General features: G+C 45.1%; 1 protein-coding gene and 1 non-coding gene across 5 annotated transcripts in view; one reads left to right on the forward strand and one right to left on the reverse strand.

Moving 5' to 3' along the window:
* Elapor1 (endosome-lysosome associated apoptosis and autophagy regulator 1) overlaps window positions 1-12,734 on the reverse strand; it is a 77,018-nt gene that overhangs the window by 29,659 nt on the left and 34,625 nt on the right. For 3 of the 4 annotated variants that reach the window (XM_034500153.2, XM_034500154.2, XM_076933142.1), the window contains exons 2-3: window positions 5,384-5,504; window positions 2,353-2,545 (exon numbers count right to left, since the gene is read on the reverse strand). In XM_034500153.2, coding sequence (XP_034356044.1) covers window positions 2,353-2,545; window positions 5,384-5,504 — 314 coding nt within the window. The remainder of the gene's footprint in view (window positions 1-2,352; window positions 2,546-5,383; window positions 5,505-12,734) is intronic. The other variant, XM_076933143.1, reaches the window with a different exon arrangement.
* LOC117708058 (U6atac minor spliceosomal RNA) lies at window positions 11,414-11,536 on the forward strand. The gene has a single exon (XR_004606772.1). It is a non-coding gene; the product is annotated as a U6atac minor spliceosomal RNA (small nuclear RNA).

The raw sequence follows: 12,734 nt of genomic DNA on the forward strand, positions 1-12,734 counted from the left end.
GTCCCTCCTGTGTCTGCCCCAACTACATAGTCTTACAAGCTTGTTGAAAGAGACATTTAATGCTGTTGTACTCCACGGTATCAGCTATAAATAACTCTTGAAGTTTGATGAATAATTAAAAGGACACCATAAGTGGGTCACATTCGCATTCTGATGCTTGCTAGTGTTGTCCCTGCTGAAGACACTTTATGTTCCATAATCACAACATGTTTGATTGATTTCTAGTACCAGAGGCATCGCTCTAGATTCTTCTCCTCGACTCCTTGACCAGTGTTGGGGATCTGGGATTGGACTCAAGGTCTTGAACATGCTAGGCATGTGTACTACCACTAAGCTACACACCCTAGGCGGGTCTGCTTTCTTCTTAAAAATTTTTGCTGGGTGGTGGTGACAAAAACCTTTAATCCAAGTACTGAGGCAGAGGCAGAGAGGCAGAGAGGCAGAGAGGCAGAGAGGCAGAGAGGCAGAGAGGCAGAGAGGCAGAGAGGCAGAGAGGCAGAGAGGCAGAGAGGCAGAGAGGCAGAGAGGCAGAGAGGCAGAGAGGCAGAGAGGCAGAGAGGCAGAGAGGCAGAGGCAGATGGATCTCTGAGTTTGAGGCCAGCCTGGTCTCCAAAACAAGTTCCAGGACAGCCAGGGTTATACAAAGAAACCCTGTCTCAAAACAAAACAAAACCAAGTTTCTTTTAGATGTATTTATGTTTATGTGTATGGTGCTTTGCTTGCATGTATCTTTGTGCACCATATGCATTCCTGGTGCCTGCAAAGACCAGAGAGGGCATTAGATATCCTAGAACTGGAGTTATAGACAATTGTAAGCCACTATGTAGGTGCAGAGAATCTAATTCCAATCCTTTGGGAGAGCAAGTCAATGCTTTTAAGTTCTGAGCCATGTCTGCAGCCTGCCTTTGCTTTTTGTTTGGTTTTGGTTTTGTTTTAAAGACAGGGCCACATTATGTAGCCCAAGCTGGCCTGAAAATTTCTATCCTCTTACCCCAACATCCCAAGTGCTGGATCAGAGGCATATGCCAGAACATCTGGCTACAACTTTTATATATACACTCTTATTTAATCAGTACCACATTGTTTAAGAACAGTACTACTTGCCAGGTGTGCTGGCTCACACTTTTAATCCCAGCACTTGGGAGGCAGAGGCAGATCAATCTCTGGGAGTTTGAGTCCAGCCTGGTCTACACAGCAAATTTCAGGACAGCCAAGGCTACACAGAGAAACCATATGGTGAACAACCAAAATAAGTAAGTTAGTAAGCAAATAAGCAAATAAATTGTGTTATTTGAAGGTGGTGGTGTGGAGCAATAAAAAACTTGGGAGTGGGTTTGAGTACCAATCTCTTCAGGTTCAAAATAGGAAACTAAAGTGGAATTCTTAACCTCACTGGGCCTCCAGTTTTTCACTCTGCAATGGAAATCACAATGCCAATTTTACTGGGCTCCTGTGTAGGTTCAAGACAAATCTTCCATGTATACATCCAGCATAGGGCCAATCTGAAAAAAGCACATCTGAAATATATATTCAGTTGAGATTCATTCAGATGAGAGTGGCCCCTATAGGCTCATAAAATTGAGCCCTTGATCCCTAATTAGTAGAACTGTTTGGGAAGGATTGGGAGGTGTGGCCTTGTAGGAGAAGGCTTTAAAAGCCCACACGAGGCCCAGTTTCCTCCTGCTTGTGGATACAAGATCTCAGCTACTGCTCCGGGGCCAAGCTTGCCTGACTGCTGCATGGAGTCACACTCTGAAACTGTCAGCAAACCCCCAATGAAATGCTTTCTTTTATAAGTTGCTTTGGTCATGGCATCTCTTCACATCAATAGAAAGTAACTAAGACATGGAGTCTCAAGGGATTTAGAGGATCTCATTCCCAAGTCAAAGCTCTAACCCTACTCTGTCCTCTCCAAACCCACAACAGCATGTCAGGCAAAGCCAGTTTTAGAAGTTTGGCACCAAAGTCAGCGATGCAACCAATACTTTATATGTTGCGTTCTAATCAGGTTGATGAATTTTATATGGTCACTCAAGATTCCACAGAGAAAATACAATTATGTTTTTTTTAAAAAAAAAAAAAAAAAACCTGCTGAGCCATTAGATGCTTGTCATCCTTTGTCTACCTGCCTCTATTCCTTTTATGTTTCCTTCTCACAGATGTCTGTCAGTCAATGGTAAGCTTAGGGCAGAATGGGTCAAAGTAGTCATCACATCCAGTAGTCCTTACTCCCACCCCTGGCTCCAGAGGGTGTGTCGTCCTCTCTCCAGCCTCAGAAACACCACAGAACACCACCCAGAGTGCACCTCGGCCCCTTCCCCAGGAGACTTGTGTGATGTTTCCCAAACTCACGAAGTGCAGTTCTCAGTGGACTCTGAGATGCTGTCATCGACTTCCAGGTTGGCCGAGAGACTGGCAAAGCCATGCGGTAGCTCATCCCACTCATCAAATCGGATGCCAGTGCCGAGGGAGTAGCGGCCCTCCGCACAGGGCTTGCAGGACTGGTCCTTCATATCCAGAAATTCCCCGGCATTGCAAGAGAAAGCTGAAAAGCAGAGCAGGGACAAGGGAGGTAGTGCTGAGATCACTGTGGTCTCTGGAGGAGTGATGGGGCTGAAGGCAACCTAAAGCTAGGACCTCGGGTTCAGGACTTTGGGGTCTGGACCACTAAAGCTCAGGGCTAAGGAATATCTTGTGTGATGATATTTGTACAAAATAGTCATAGAAACAGAGCACATTTGTGGTTACCATAGGTGAGGTAGGAGACTGCAGAGAGATTGTCACTAAGATCTTTTTTTTTTCAGACCCTTAATGCCTCGAAACTTAAGTGGTTAAGAGTTGCTGCAAACATCTGGGCTGTGGTGGCACACACCTTAATCCCAGCACTCAGGGAAGCAATGGCAGGTGGATCTCTTGAATTCTAGAACAGCCAGGGCTACACAGAGAAGCCCTGTTTTGAAAAAAACAACAAAACAAACAAACAAAAAAAGAATTACTGTGAAGATTATAACAGCCCTGAAATTTGCCCAACAAGGGGTGAACTTCACTGTGTGTAAGAAGTAGTATCTTTGAAAGCAGAGGAAGGACTGTTGGGATCAGCCTTGTCTGTACAGCAAGATCTAGGCCAGCCGAGGCTACCCAGAGATCCTATCTCAATTAAGAAAAATAAAACATCGTTGAAAAAATAGTTGTGTCTTAATAAAGCTAATATTTTTTATAAAGAAAGGATTTAAAGTCAGGCAAGGTGGTGACTCTCCTGTAATCCTGGACCTGGTGTGTGTGGGGGGGAGGGGGGCAAAGACTTTGGGGGTCAGGCTGACTCTGCACATCTCTGATGACCTGTTTCCTTGAAGATGCTTCAGCTACTCTTAAAGCACTCCAGCCAGAAGGATGCTGGGCCTTCAGGACCATGTAAGGTTCTTCAGCCTTCATTCCCCTTATCCTATGGCCTGTGTCTCTTCCTTTTGGATTCTACTATTGTCATTGGAGCTGAGTTTATCAGCATCTGTTAAACCTGTTTGCTTGATTTCCTGTTTTAATATTCTCTCTCTCTCTCTCTCTCTCTCTCTCTCTCTCTCTCTCTCTCTGTTTATTTATTATGTATAAAACATTCAGCCTGCATGTATGCCTGCAGGCCAGAAGACGGCACCAGATCTCATTATAGATGGTTGTGAGCCACCATGTGATTGATGAGAATTGAACTCAGGACCTCTGGAAGAGCAGAAGTTCTATTAACTGCTGGGCCATCTCTCCAGCCTCTCTGTCTCTCCGTCTCTCTGTCTCTCTGTCTCTCTTTTAAAAGAAGCGCTTGTTTTGTTTTGATAGCACATAGTCAGATTGGAACGATACAGATATTAGACAACAAACAGAGTGGTGCAGCTTTTAGGTTGTGGTATTGAGCTTCTGGCCTGGAATCCTGCCTTCTAAATTTCCTGGATCCTAATTTTCTAGCCTGGCTTCCTGTTGCCTTCCTGATGCATTCTCTGTGTTGAGTTCATGCTGAGCCCCAGCCCCGATGTGTCTCTACTTTTCCACCTCCAAACACCTGCTTTGGTCCTCCTAGCTACTCCTTATCATAAATACCCTTAATTCTGATTCTTTCTCGAATTGTACTAACACGTTCTATCTACATGGTATCCTTGGGGCTCTGGACTCCCCCAGGAAGTGACTGGTTCAGAGAGGGCAATGCCATCACAGGAGCACCATAAAGGTTTGCAGAAGAGATGAACTGGATATCTGTTTCTTCTTCTATATCCTCAGTGCTTGTAGGTAGGACTCACCCAGCGTAATAAGTACACCATCATGTGCACACATAGTAGGTGCTTACATATGCTAGGGGCTCACTAATGTCTACTGAGTCAACTGAGGATGGCTCTTTTGTGTCTATTAGTCAAGCCTCAGCTCTGCCCAGATCTCAGTCACATCCATTTTTCAATGCTCAAACTCCCTGCATTAGACAGTAGGCTAAACTGATATCGGAATTTGAATGTGCTTAATCTCCTTTGAAAATCTTTAAATAATCCCTCAAATCTAGTCCCTGTTATTTATTGCTATTCTCTTTGCATCCTAAAAACAGGGCAGTGGGGATAGTAAAGCTGTAAAGACAGAGTCAGAGAGCCAGGGTTGGAGTTACAACTCACTGCCTTTCTGGTCAGAAGGACCTAGCTCCCTGAAATGATGCCCAGTGCTTATTAAAGCCTGAATCTGCACAAGCTCATTTTCTTTGGTTTTTCCTTCCAAGAACAAAAGCAAACTGGAATATTGCCTAGTGACTGCTGTGGCTGGTAGAGAGAAATACACAGGCAGAAAAGAAAAATGAAGGGTGTGTGCATGAGCATGCACTAAAGAGTGCATCTGTGTGTGTGTGTGTGTGTGTGTGTGTGTGTGTGTGACATTCAGGATTGTTTATATTGTATTCATTGGATCTGAATTTTAAAAAAATCAAATTCAGATACTGGATTTGAATTAAGCAACCTTTTTTCCTTCTTCCTCCTCCTCCTCCTCCTCGTCCTCCTTCTGTGTTTTGTGTGTGTGTGTGTGTGTGTGTGTGCGCGCGCGGATGAGCGCACGTGTTTGAGATAGGGTCTCTCTATGTAGTCCTAGCTGTTTTAGAGCTCACTCTGTAGACCAGGCTGACCTCTAACTCACAGAGATCCATCTGCCTTTGTCTGCAACTGCTAGGCTTAAAGGCAAGTGCCACCACTCGTGGCTAAATAAAATTTCTGCAGCTGCACCACATTTCAGAAGGGATAGGAGTGGAACTAACTAGGGGAAAAATCTGATGTCTGTGCTGTGAGAAAGAGCCTGGCTTGGACGGCAAGAGGCTTAGGTTAGAGGTCAGAGCTAAGTATCAGGGAGACCCTGGAAGAGGAAGGCTGCTTACAGCACTCGGTGCCCTTGACGGGGTCCGGGAGGCTGGTGCACAAGCCCGGGCTGTGTGGCACGGCGACCCTCCACCTGGAACCTGTGCTGTCACACGCTGTGTACTCAAAATGGTACTCTGACTGCAAGGGAGAGAACAGTGGGCAAACAGTCCATCATCAGAGATCAAACACTGACAGTTTTCTGCCCAGTATGAGGGCTACCGACACCCTTCATTTCAGTAATGACCCAAGGACCATGGCAAAGAGCAAGGCATCATGGTATCCCATGATAACAAGGCCCCTAGGATAACTACAATAATTCATTTTTTCCCTCACCTGTGGTCTAGTCACTTAGAACGTGTGTGTGTGTGTGTGTGTGTGTGTGATTCTCTTCGCTGTTGTGTATATATAATGTCCCAATGGATGGTAGGAATGGGGTAATTAAACAAACTAAGGCTGGCCACGTAACTCAGCTGTAGAGTGCTTACATGGCATACCACACTCACAGTTCTCAGAGTCATCCTTGGCTGTATATTGAGCTCAAGGTGAGCCCTGGCTACATAAGAGTGTCCAAAAACAAACAAACAAACAAACAAACAAACAGACAAACAAAAAACTAGAAGTAGGAAGAGTTCTAGTTCAAATAGAATTTATGAACAAGGACATTCCCCTGGAGGCCTGCTCTTTTCTGGGATGAGACAGGGGTTGGGAAGTGGGGAAGTGGGGAAGAGTAGATCTTGAGGAGATAGTGAGGGACTGGAAGGGGGGAGGAGCTATAGTCAGGATGTATTGTAGGAGAGAAGAATTTTCTTAAAAGAATAAAGATATTCTAAATGGAGAGACTGCCTGCCCCCCAAAACCAATTACAACTGTCACACAAGCTTTATTTCTAGCTCTCCTTCTGCTTAAAAAAGACTCAGAAGCTCCCATTGCATCACACGAATGTCATTTTTAGCCCAGCAGGTGAGGCACTGCCATCACACGTGCCTGCACCTGCCCACGCTTAACTTCCCTGTGCAAGGGGCCCTCGCCGTCCAGCTGCTTTCCCTGAACTAGAACAACAGGATAACCGAAGTACAGTCGCCAAATCAAGATGAAGTAAAAGAAGAAAAAGCAAAAGCACTACTTACACAAGGAGACACAGCTGATATGGCGAGCGCCTTTGGCACCTTAGAGCCTCCCCATAAACCTCAGGACTGATTGCTTTTGCTCTTCAAGTATTTCATGGTCCAAGTTGTAAGTCCACACCTATAGTTTGTGCTACTGTATCTATAAGCAAAGCAGAATGTCCCCCTTCCATCCACACAAAAGACGGATTCTACAGCATGCGTGATTGCAAGGAGCTGAGGCTGACCATGAGACAGGCTGAAGTCTGCTAATCTGTCCTATCAGGAGGAAAAAGCTTTACTTTTGTTTAAAAAATAAAAAAATAAAAAAGCACAAAAAAGGCGCAGTCTTATCTATCCTAGGATATGTATCTTTCCACTTAACATCTCTAAAATCAAAGTGTAGAGATGGTTTTTTAAAAAGGCATTGTGTCATATTTTAACTGACTAGAACTTTTGCTTATATGCTACATTTTTAAAAATGGCCTGTCTCAAAAGCAGAGGGATCTCAGATTTGCTGAGATATAAATTTGAGCATGGTGTTTTCCAATTCTGGGACTCCAGAAACTTAGTATAAGGAAAGAACAGTTGTAGGTTACATCTTCCTTTCCCACCCTGGTAAATATTTGCTGAATACATATTGTCAGCCCAGCATGTACAAGTTCGAGCTGGACCAGTAAGTTTGGCTTGGGCAGTAACCTGAACTTGATACATCACCTTCAGAAAAACAATGAACAGAAGAAGTTTATGTTTGTTTGTTTGTGACAGGGTTTCACACAGCTCAGGTTGAGTTTCGAACTGTATATGTGTTTTTATTTTATTTTTGTGTATATGAGTGTTGTATTTTTGTGTATATGAGAGTTCTTCTTGTATGCTCCTCAGTGTACCATGCATATTCCTCATACCCCCAGAGTCCAGGAGAGGGCATTAGGTCCTCTGAAACTGGAGTTACAGATAGAAGGGTGTGAGCTTGGGAACTGAACCTGGGTCCTCTAGAAGAGCAGTGAGTGATCTTAACTGCTGAACCATTCTCCAGCCCTGAACTGTTTTTAAGAACCACACTGATTTGTTGTGTGTGTTTATGTGTGGATGCATGTACTATGCTGAACATGTGGAGGTTAGAAGACTTGAAAAATTCTCCCTCCACCATGTGAATCTGCCTTAGTCAGGGTTACTCTTGTATGATAAAACACCATGACCAAAGAAAGCAGCTTGGGGAGGGAAGGGTTTATTTGGCTTACACTTCCATAGCACTGTTCATCAATGAAGGAAGTCAGGGCAGGAACTCAAAACAGGAACCTGGAGGCAGGAGCTCTTGCAGAGGCCATGGAGGATGCTGCTTACTGACTTCTTCAACATGCTTTTTCACAGAACCCAGGATGGCCCTACCCATAATGGGCAGGGCCCGCCCCCATCAATCGCTAATTATGAAAATACCCCATGTTTGCTGTAAGCCTGATCTTACAGAGGTGTTTTTCTCAACCGAGAGCTCCTTCCTTTCTGACGACTCCAGCTTTTGTCAAGTTGGCATAAAACCATCCAGCACAAGGTCCCAGGGATTGAACTCGAGTTGTCAGGTTTGGCAGCAGATGCTTTCACTGAATGAGCCACCTCTGGGCCTGGCCTTGGATTCTCTGTGTAGCAAAATATAGCCTTAAATTCTTTGACCTTCTTGCCTCTGTCAAATGCTGGGACTTACAGATGTGCACCACCACACCTGTCTTCTGAAGCTTAACTTTCTACCAGAATCTGTGGCTTTGGGTTTAAATGTCGGTTTCACTAAGGAAAGAAAGGCCATCAGGATGAGAATGGCCCTCCTTTTCTTCATGACTTCAGTCCTTTCTTTGTCTCAGAGATAATTAGCCTGTCTTCTTGTTGGGAGGTAAGTAGGCCGACTAAGCATATCTTGTTTTCAGTTCTAAAATTGACACTTTCAAAAGGGTCATGTTGCAAGAATGGGGGTTAAGTAAAATCCACAGTATGCATATTCAACACAGATTTGGTAATGAGGCAGAAAGGATTCTATCTGTGAACCCAATTGTCCTGGCTGTTCATATGGTGCTTTCATGGTTCCCAAACCCCATCTCTCTGAGTTTCAGGTGAAGCTTCTTAGGAGGCACACAGAACAGAGGTTGTTTTCCTCATTGTGGAGTTGGCTGTCCATGGGGTGGAATGGCTTGCTTGTCCAAGGTCACACAACCTGTAAGTCACTGAGCCCCAACTCAGACTGCCCAGCAGGAACCCTCTCCCACTTTTGTGGGTCTGACAAAACATAGACTCACATTGAGCCAAATTTCACAGCCAAGTCTAAAAATTAAATATGATGGTATCAGTGGCCTGTCAGCAGCCAAGCTAGGTTCGCTCCTGAGGCCTGGGAATTGGTGTGAAAATAGCTAATCTGCTCAAGCAGATAATTTTAATTCACTCTAATTGCATTTGGCCTTTCGAAGGCACATGGGCCAAATCTCTCCTTTTTCATTGGCTTTCATTTGGTGTCTCCAGGTGCTCTGAGGCTAAGAGATTTTCTGGGAGAATGTTTGTTCTGAGCCTTAGAAAGTTTCCCTCCTAATGTGTGTTAATTTGCTCCGTGCCACTTGGGGGAGGGTCACAGCATCCATTGACAGCTCTGGTGCAGCTGTCCGAAAACTGAGCTATGCTTTAAGATCACATCGTGAAAGACAAACTTAGGCAGAGGTAGAGCAGGGAAGACCTGGCAGGTTCACCCAGTTCTGCTCACCATCTTATGAGGATATCAATTCCCCAAGGATACTAGTGACTTTTCTCGTCCCTCTGGCCAAACAGCTGACAGAAGGCAATTTAAAGGAGAAAGGGTAGATTTCAGTTTGTGTTCTGGGAAGACATGGCAGTAGGAACGTGAGACGGCTTATTTGCATTTCAGTGGACCAGAAAGCACAGAAAAGGGAATGTCATCCCTCGTCTGGCTTTCTCCTTCCCCCTTCTTATTCAGTCAAGGACCCTGGTCCATGTACTCATGTGGGCATCCCCTCAGTTAATAATTCTCTCTAGAAAAATCCTCACAGATGTACCACTCAAAGGTGCACCTCACTCATGTCCTAGGCATTTCTTTTCATTTTAGATTTGTTTTTAACGCTAGGTGTATGAAACTGGAGTTCATGTAGGTCCTGGGAATCAAACTCAGGTCCTTTATAAGTGTAGCAAGTGCTCTTAACCACTGAACCGTCTCTCCAGCCCCATGTCCTAGGCTTTTCTTAATTCCATCAGTTTGATGCAATTCATCATCAAACAGACAATATTTCAATTACCCAATCATCTACTTTTGAAAGTGTATAACCAGCATACTCCACAGATTAACATAGACATGGGGGGGGAGGAAGGGAAGGAGAGAGAGAGAAATCTATTCAGCACACAGTTTCTTCATCCCTCCATGCATATGTATGACACACATCTAAACTCCAGTGTTAGGCACAGTGGAATTGACTATTCCCTGTTCTTAGGAAATCAGTGAGAGGATTTCTTTTCTAAACCTTTAATTAATCCATGCTCCATCTATCCCACACCAAGCTGCCAAGTAACACTCCTGGGCACCCACGAAAGAAGGGAAGAGCCGGGCAGTGGTGGCACACACCTTTAATCCCAGCATTTGGGAGGCAGAGGCAGCAGATTGAACCACACGCATGTGGTGTTCATTCATACATACAGACAAAACACTCATACACATTAAATAATTTTAAAAATTTTAAAATATTTTCTGACAAGGTAGAAACTACTATTTTAATCAATCAATCAATCAATCAATCAGAGTGGTGCTAGGGAATGAGCCCAGGGGCTGGAGCACAATAGGCAAGTCCTCTACCCTAAGCAATGTTCCCAACCCCTTAACAGTCTTACAGAAGAAAGAATTGGGGTTCAGAAAGGTGGAAGTCACCTGCTCCTCAGAGCCACACAGCGGGAGATGACCAAGCTAGGATTGGACCCAGCCATTTGAATTGCAGTCTATGTGTAAGGCTGTCAGTGGTTAAGAGCAGCCAGCACTTGCTCCTATCACACTCATGGGTGTGTCTGAGCCTCCACACTGGCTCTCAAGATGCTGGGGACTTGACAAGGAAGGTGTTTCACAGATCTCTCAGACAAGGGCCATAGCAGTGTGGAACGGGAGGGCTGGACACACGCTGTACCTTTATAGGGAGCCATCTCAGCAGTGGACATATGCTGGTGCCCACTATAGCCCCCTTCTCTGGAAACGGTGGCCCTTTAGGAGGACTTGGCACTGGGTGGACAGCCTTGATGGGACTGTTGAGTGAGGTGGCCCGCCTGCCATGGGACTGCACATGGCCCATGCTAGGCCATCAGACACTCTCCTAGGATAAGTGAGAGATGAGATGAAGGAATCGAGGACATCTGGTCATTGAGTAGGAGCCTGAAGTGGGTTGTTACTGAGTCAGGGATGGGACAGAGAAGTGGAGCCACTGTCCAGAAGCCCTCCTTCCTTCCCAGTTCTGGCCCCGCCCACCTGAGTCCACAGAGGTAGAACAACCATACTAAGGGCAGGAGCCCAGTCAGAAAGGGAAGAATGCTGTCTGAGTTGGAATCTACGCTGTGCCCTGAGTAGCTGGGACCAGAGAGGCAGCAAATCTGCATCTGTCGAGGGAAGAGATAGAGGAGGAGGGGTTGTGTTCATGGAGACAGTTTCACAAGACAGATCTGTGGTGTGCTGATGACACTGCAGCAGTATGTGTGTCCTTAAAGCTAGTGATCAGATCACTTAAAAATGGGTAATTGGGCCAGGCAGTGGTGGCGCACGCCTTTAATCCCAGCACTTGGGAGGCAGAGGCAGGCGGATTTTTTAATTCGAGGCCAGCCTGGTCTACAGAATGAGTTCCAGGACAGCCAGGACTACACAGAGAAACCCTGTCTCAAAAAAACCCAAACCAACCAAACAAACAAACAAAAACGGGTAACTGGGTGTTGTATGAACTGAAGGTTAGCGCTCCCTTAGATGAAAATGGAAGAGACCCTTGGGCCTAACGACAAGCATGCGGTTAAGCCACTGCCACCATCGTTTAAGGCATCTAACCCCTGCTTCTGTGAAGCTTGGTCTTCATGTGGGACCCCCCCCCCAAACAAATGGAGTGGGAGCTGTCCCTAAAGCTGTTGCCTGTCTATGAATCCTGTTCCTCTAACTGTCTGGCCTCAGTGGGAGAGGATGCACCTAGCCCTGCAGAGACTTGATGTACCAGGGTGTGTGTGTGGGTACCCAGGACGGCCTTCACCCTCTCAGAGGAGAAGGGGGGATGGGTGGAGGGACTGTGTATGTATATGTGTGTGTGTGTGGGGGGGGGGGGATCAGCACTTGTGATACAAAGTGAATGAATGAATGAATAAATAAATAAATAAATAAATAAATAAATGGGAAAATGGCTAATTTGGGGTCTGAAGAAATGATTTGACAGTTAAGATCACTGGCTGCTCTTCCACAGGATCTGGGTTTGAATCCCAGTACCCGCATGCGGCTTACAGCCATCTGTAACTCCAGTTCTAGAGGATCAGACACCCTGTTCGGTCTCTCCAGGCACCAGGAATAAAAGTGGTACGTAGACACACATGCACGGAAAACACACACGTAAAGATGGTAAATTTTGTTTTGTGTAAAACTAAAAAAAAACTACATCTTAAAATAAATTCCATTAAGTAACTTATTTGTGTGACACCGTGTGCATTTATGTTGAGGTCAGAGGACAATCTTCAGGAGTCAGTTCTCTTCTGGGGATTGAACTCAGGTCCTCAGGCTTGGCTGAAGGCACCTTTACCTGACGAGCCATCTCATCAGCCCTGTACTATAAATAAGAAGTACATATTATATCTGGGGGGCAGATATAATGACCGGGTGTGGTAGCACAAACCTGTAATCCCAGTACTAAGGAAGTAGAGGGGAAAAGATCGCAAATTCAAGACTAGTCTGAGGTATGTTTTAAAAACTTTAAATTTTAAAAGGGTTATGCCATAAGGCCTGGAGAACACTCCCAACCCCAGAGTTAGTCTATTAAATAGGTCTTCCAATGGAAATCTGATTATCTGGCAGTCTAAATGCAAGAAACAGCTTCAATTATTTTAGGAAAAAAAATATATTTTCAATTATCATTCAGTCTATTGACTGATCTCAAAAAGACACCAAGCAGGAACAGTGGAAAACGGCGTGCTGCACCTCATGGGGTCTTCCTGGCTATGCCCCTGTAGTAGTGACTCCCTGAGGCTTACCAGATCGTTATTAAGAAATTTTTAAAGC

The sequence above is a fragment of the Arvicanthis niloticus genome, chromosome 4, assembly GCF_011762505.2.
Source record: "Arvicanthis niloticus isolate mArvNil1 chromosome 4, mArvNil1.pat.X, whole genome shotgun sequence".
In the NCBI taxonomy this organism is placed as follows: Eukaryota; Metazoa; Chordata; class Mammalia; order Rodentia; family Muridae; genus Arvicanthis; species Arvicanthis niloticus.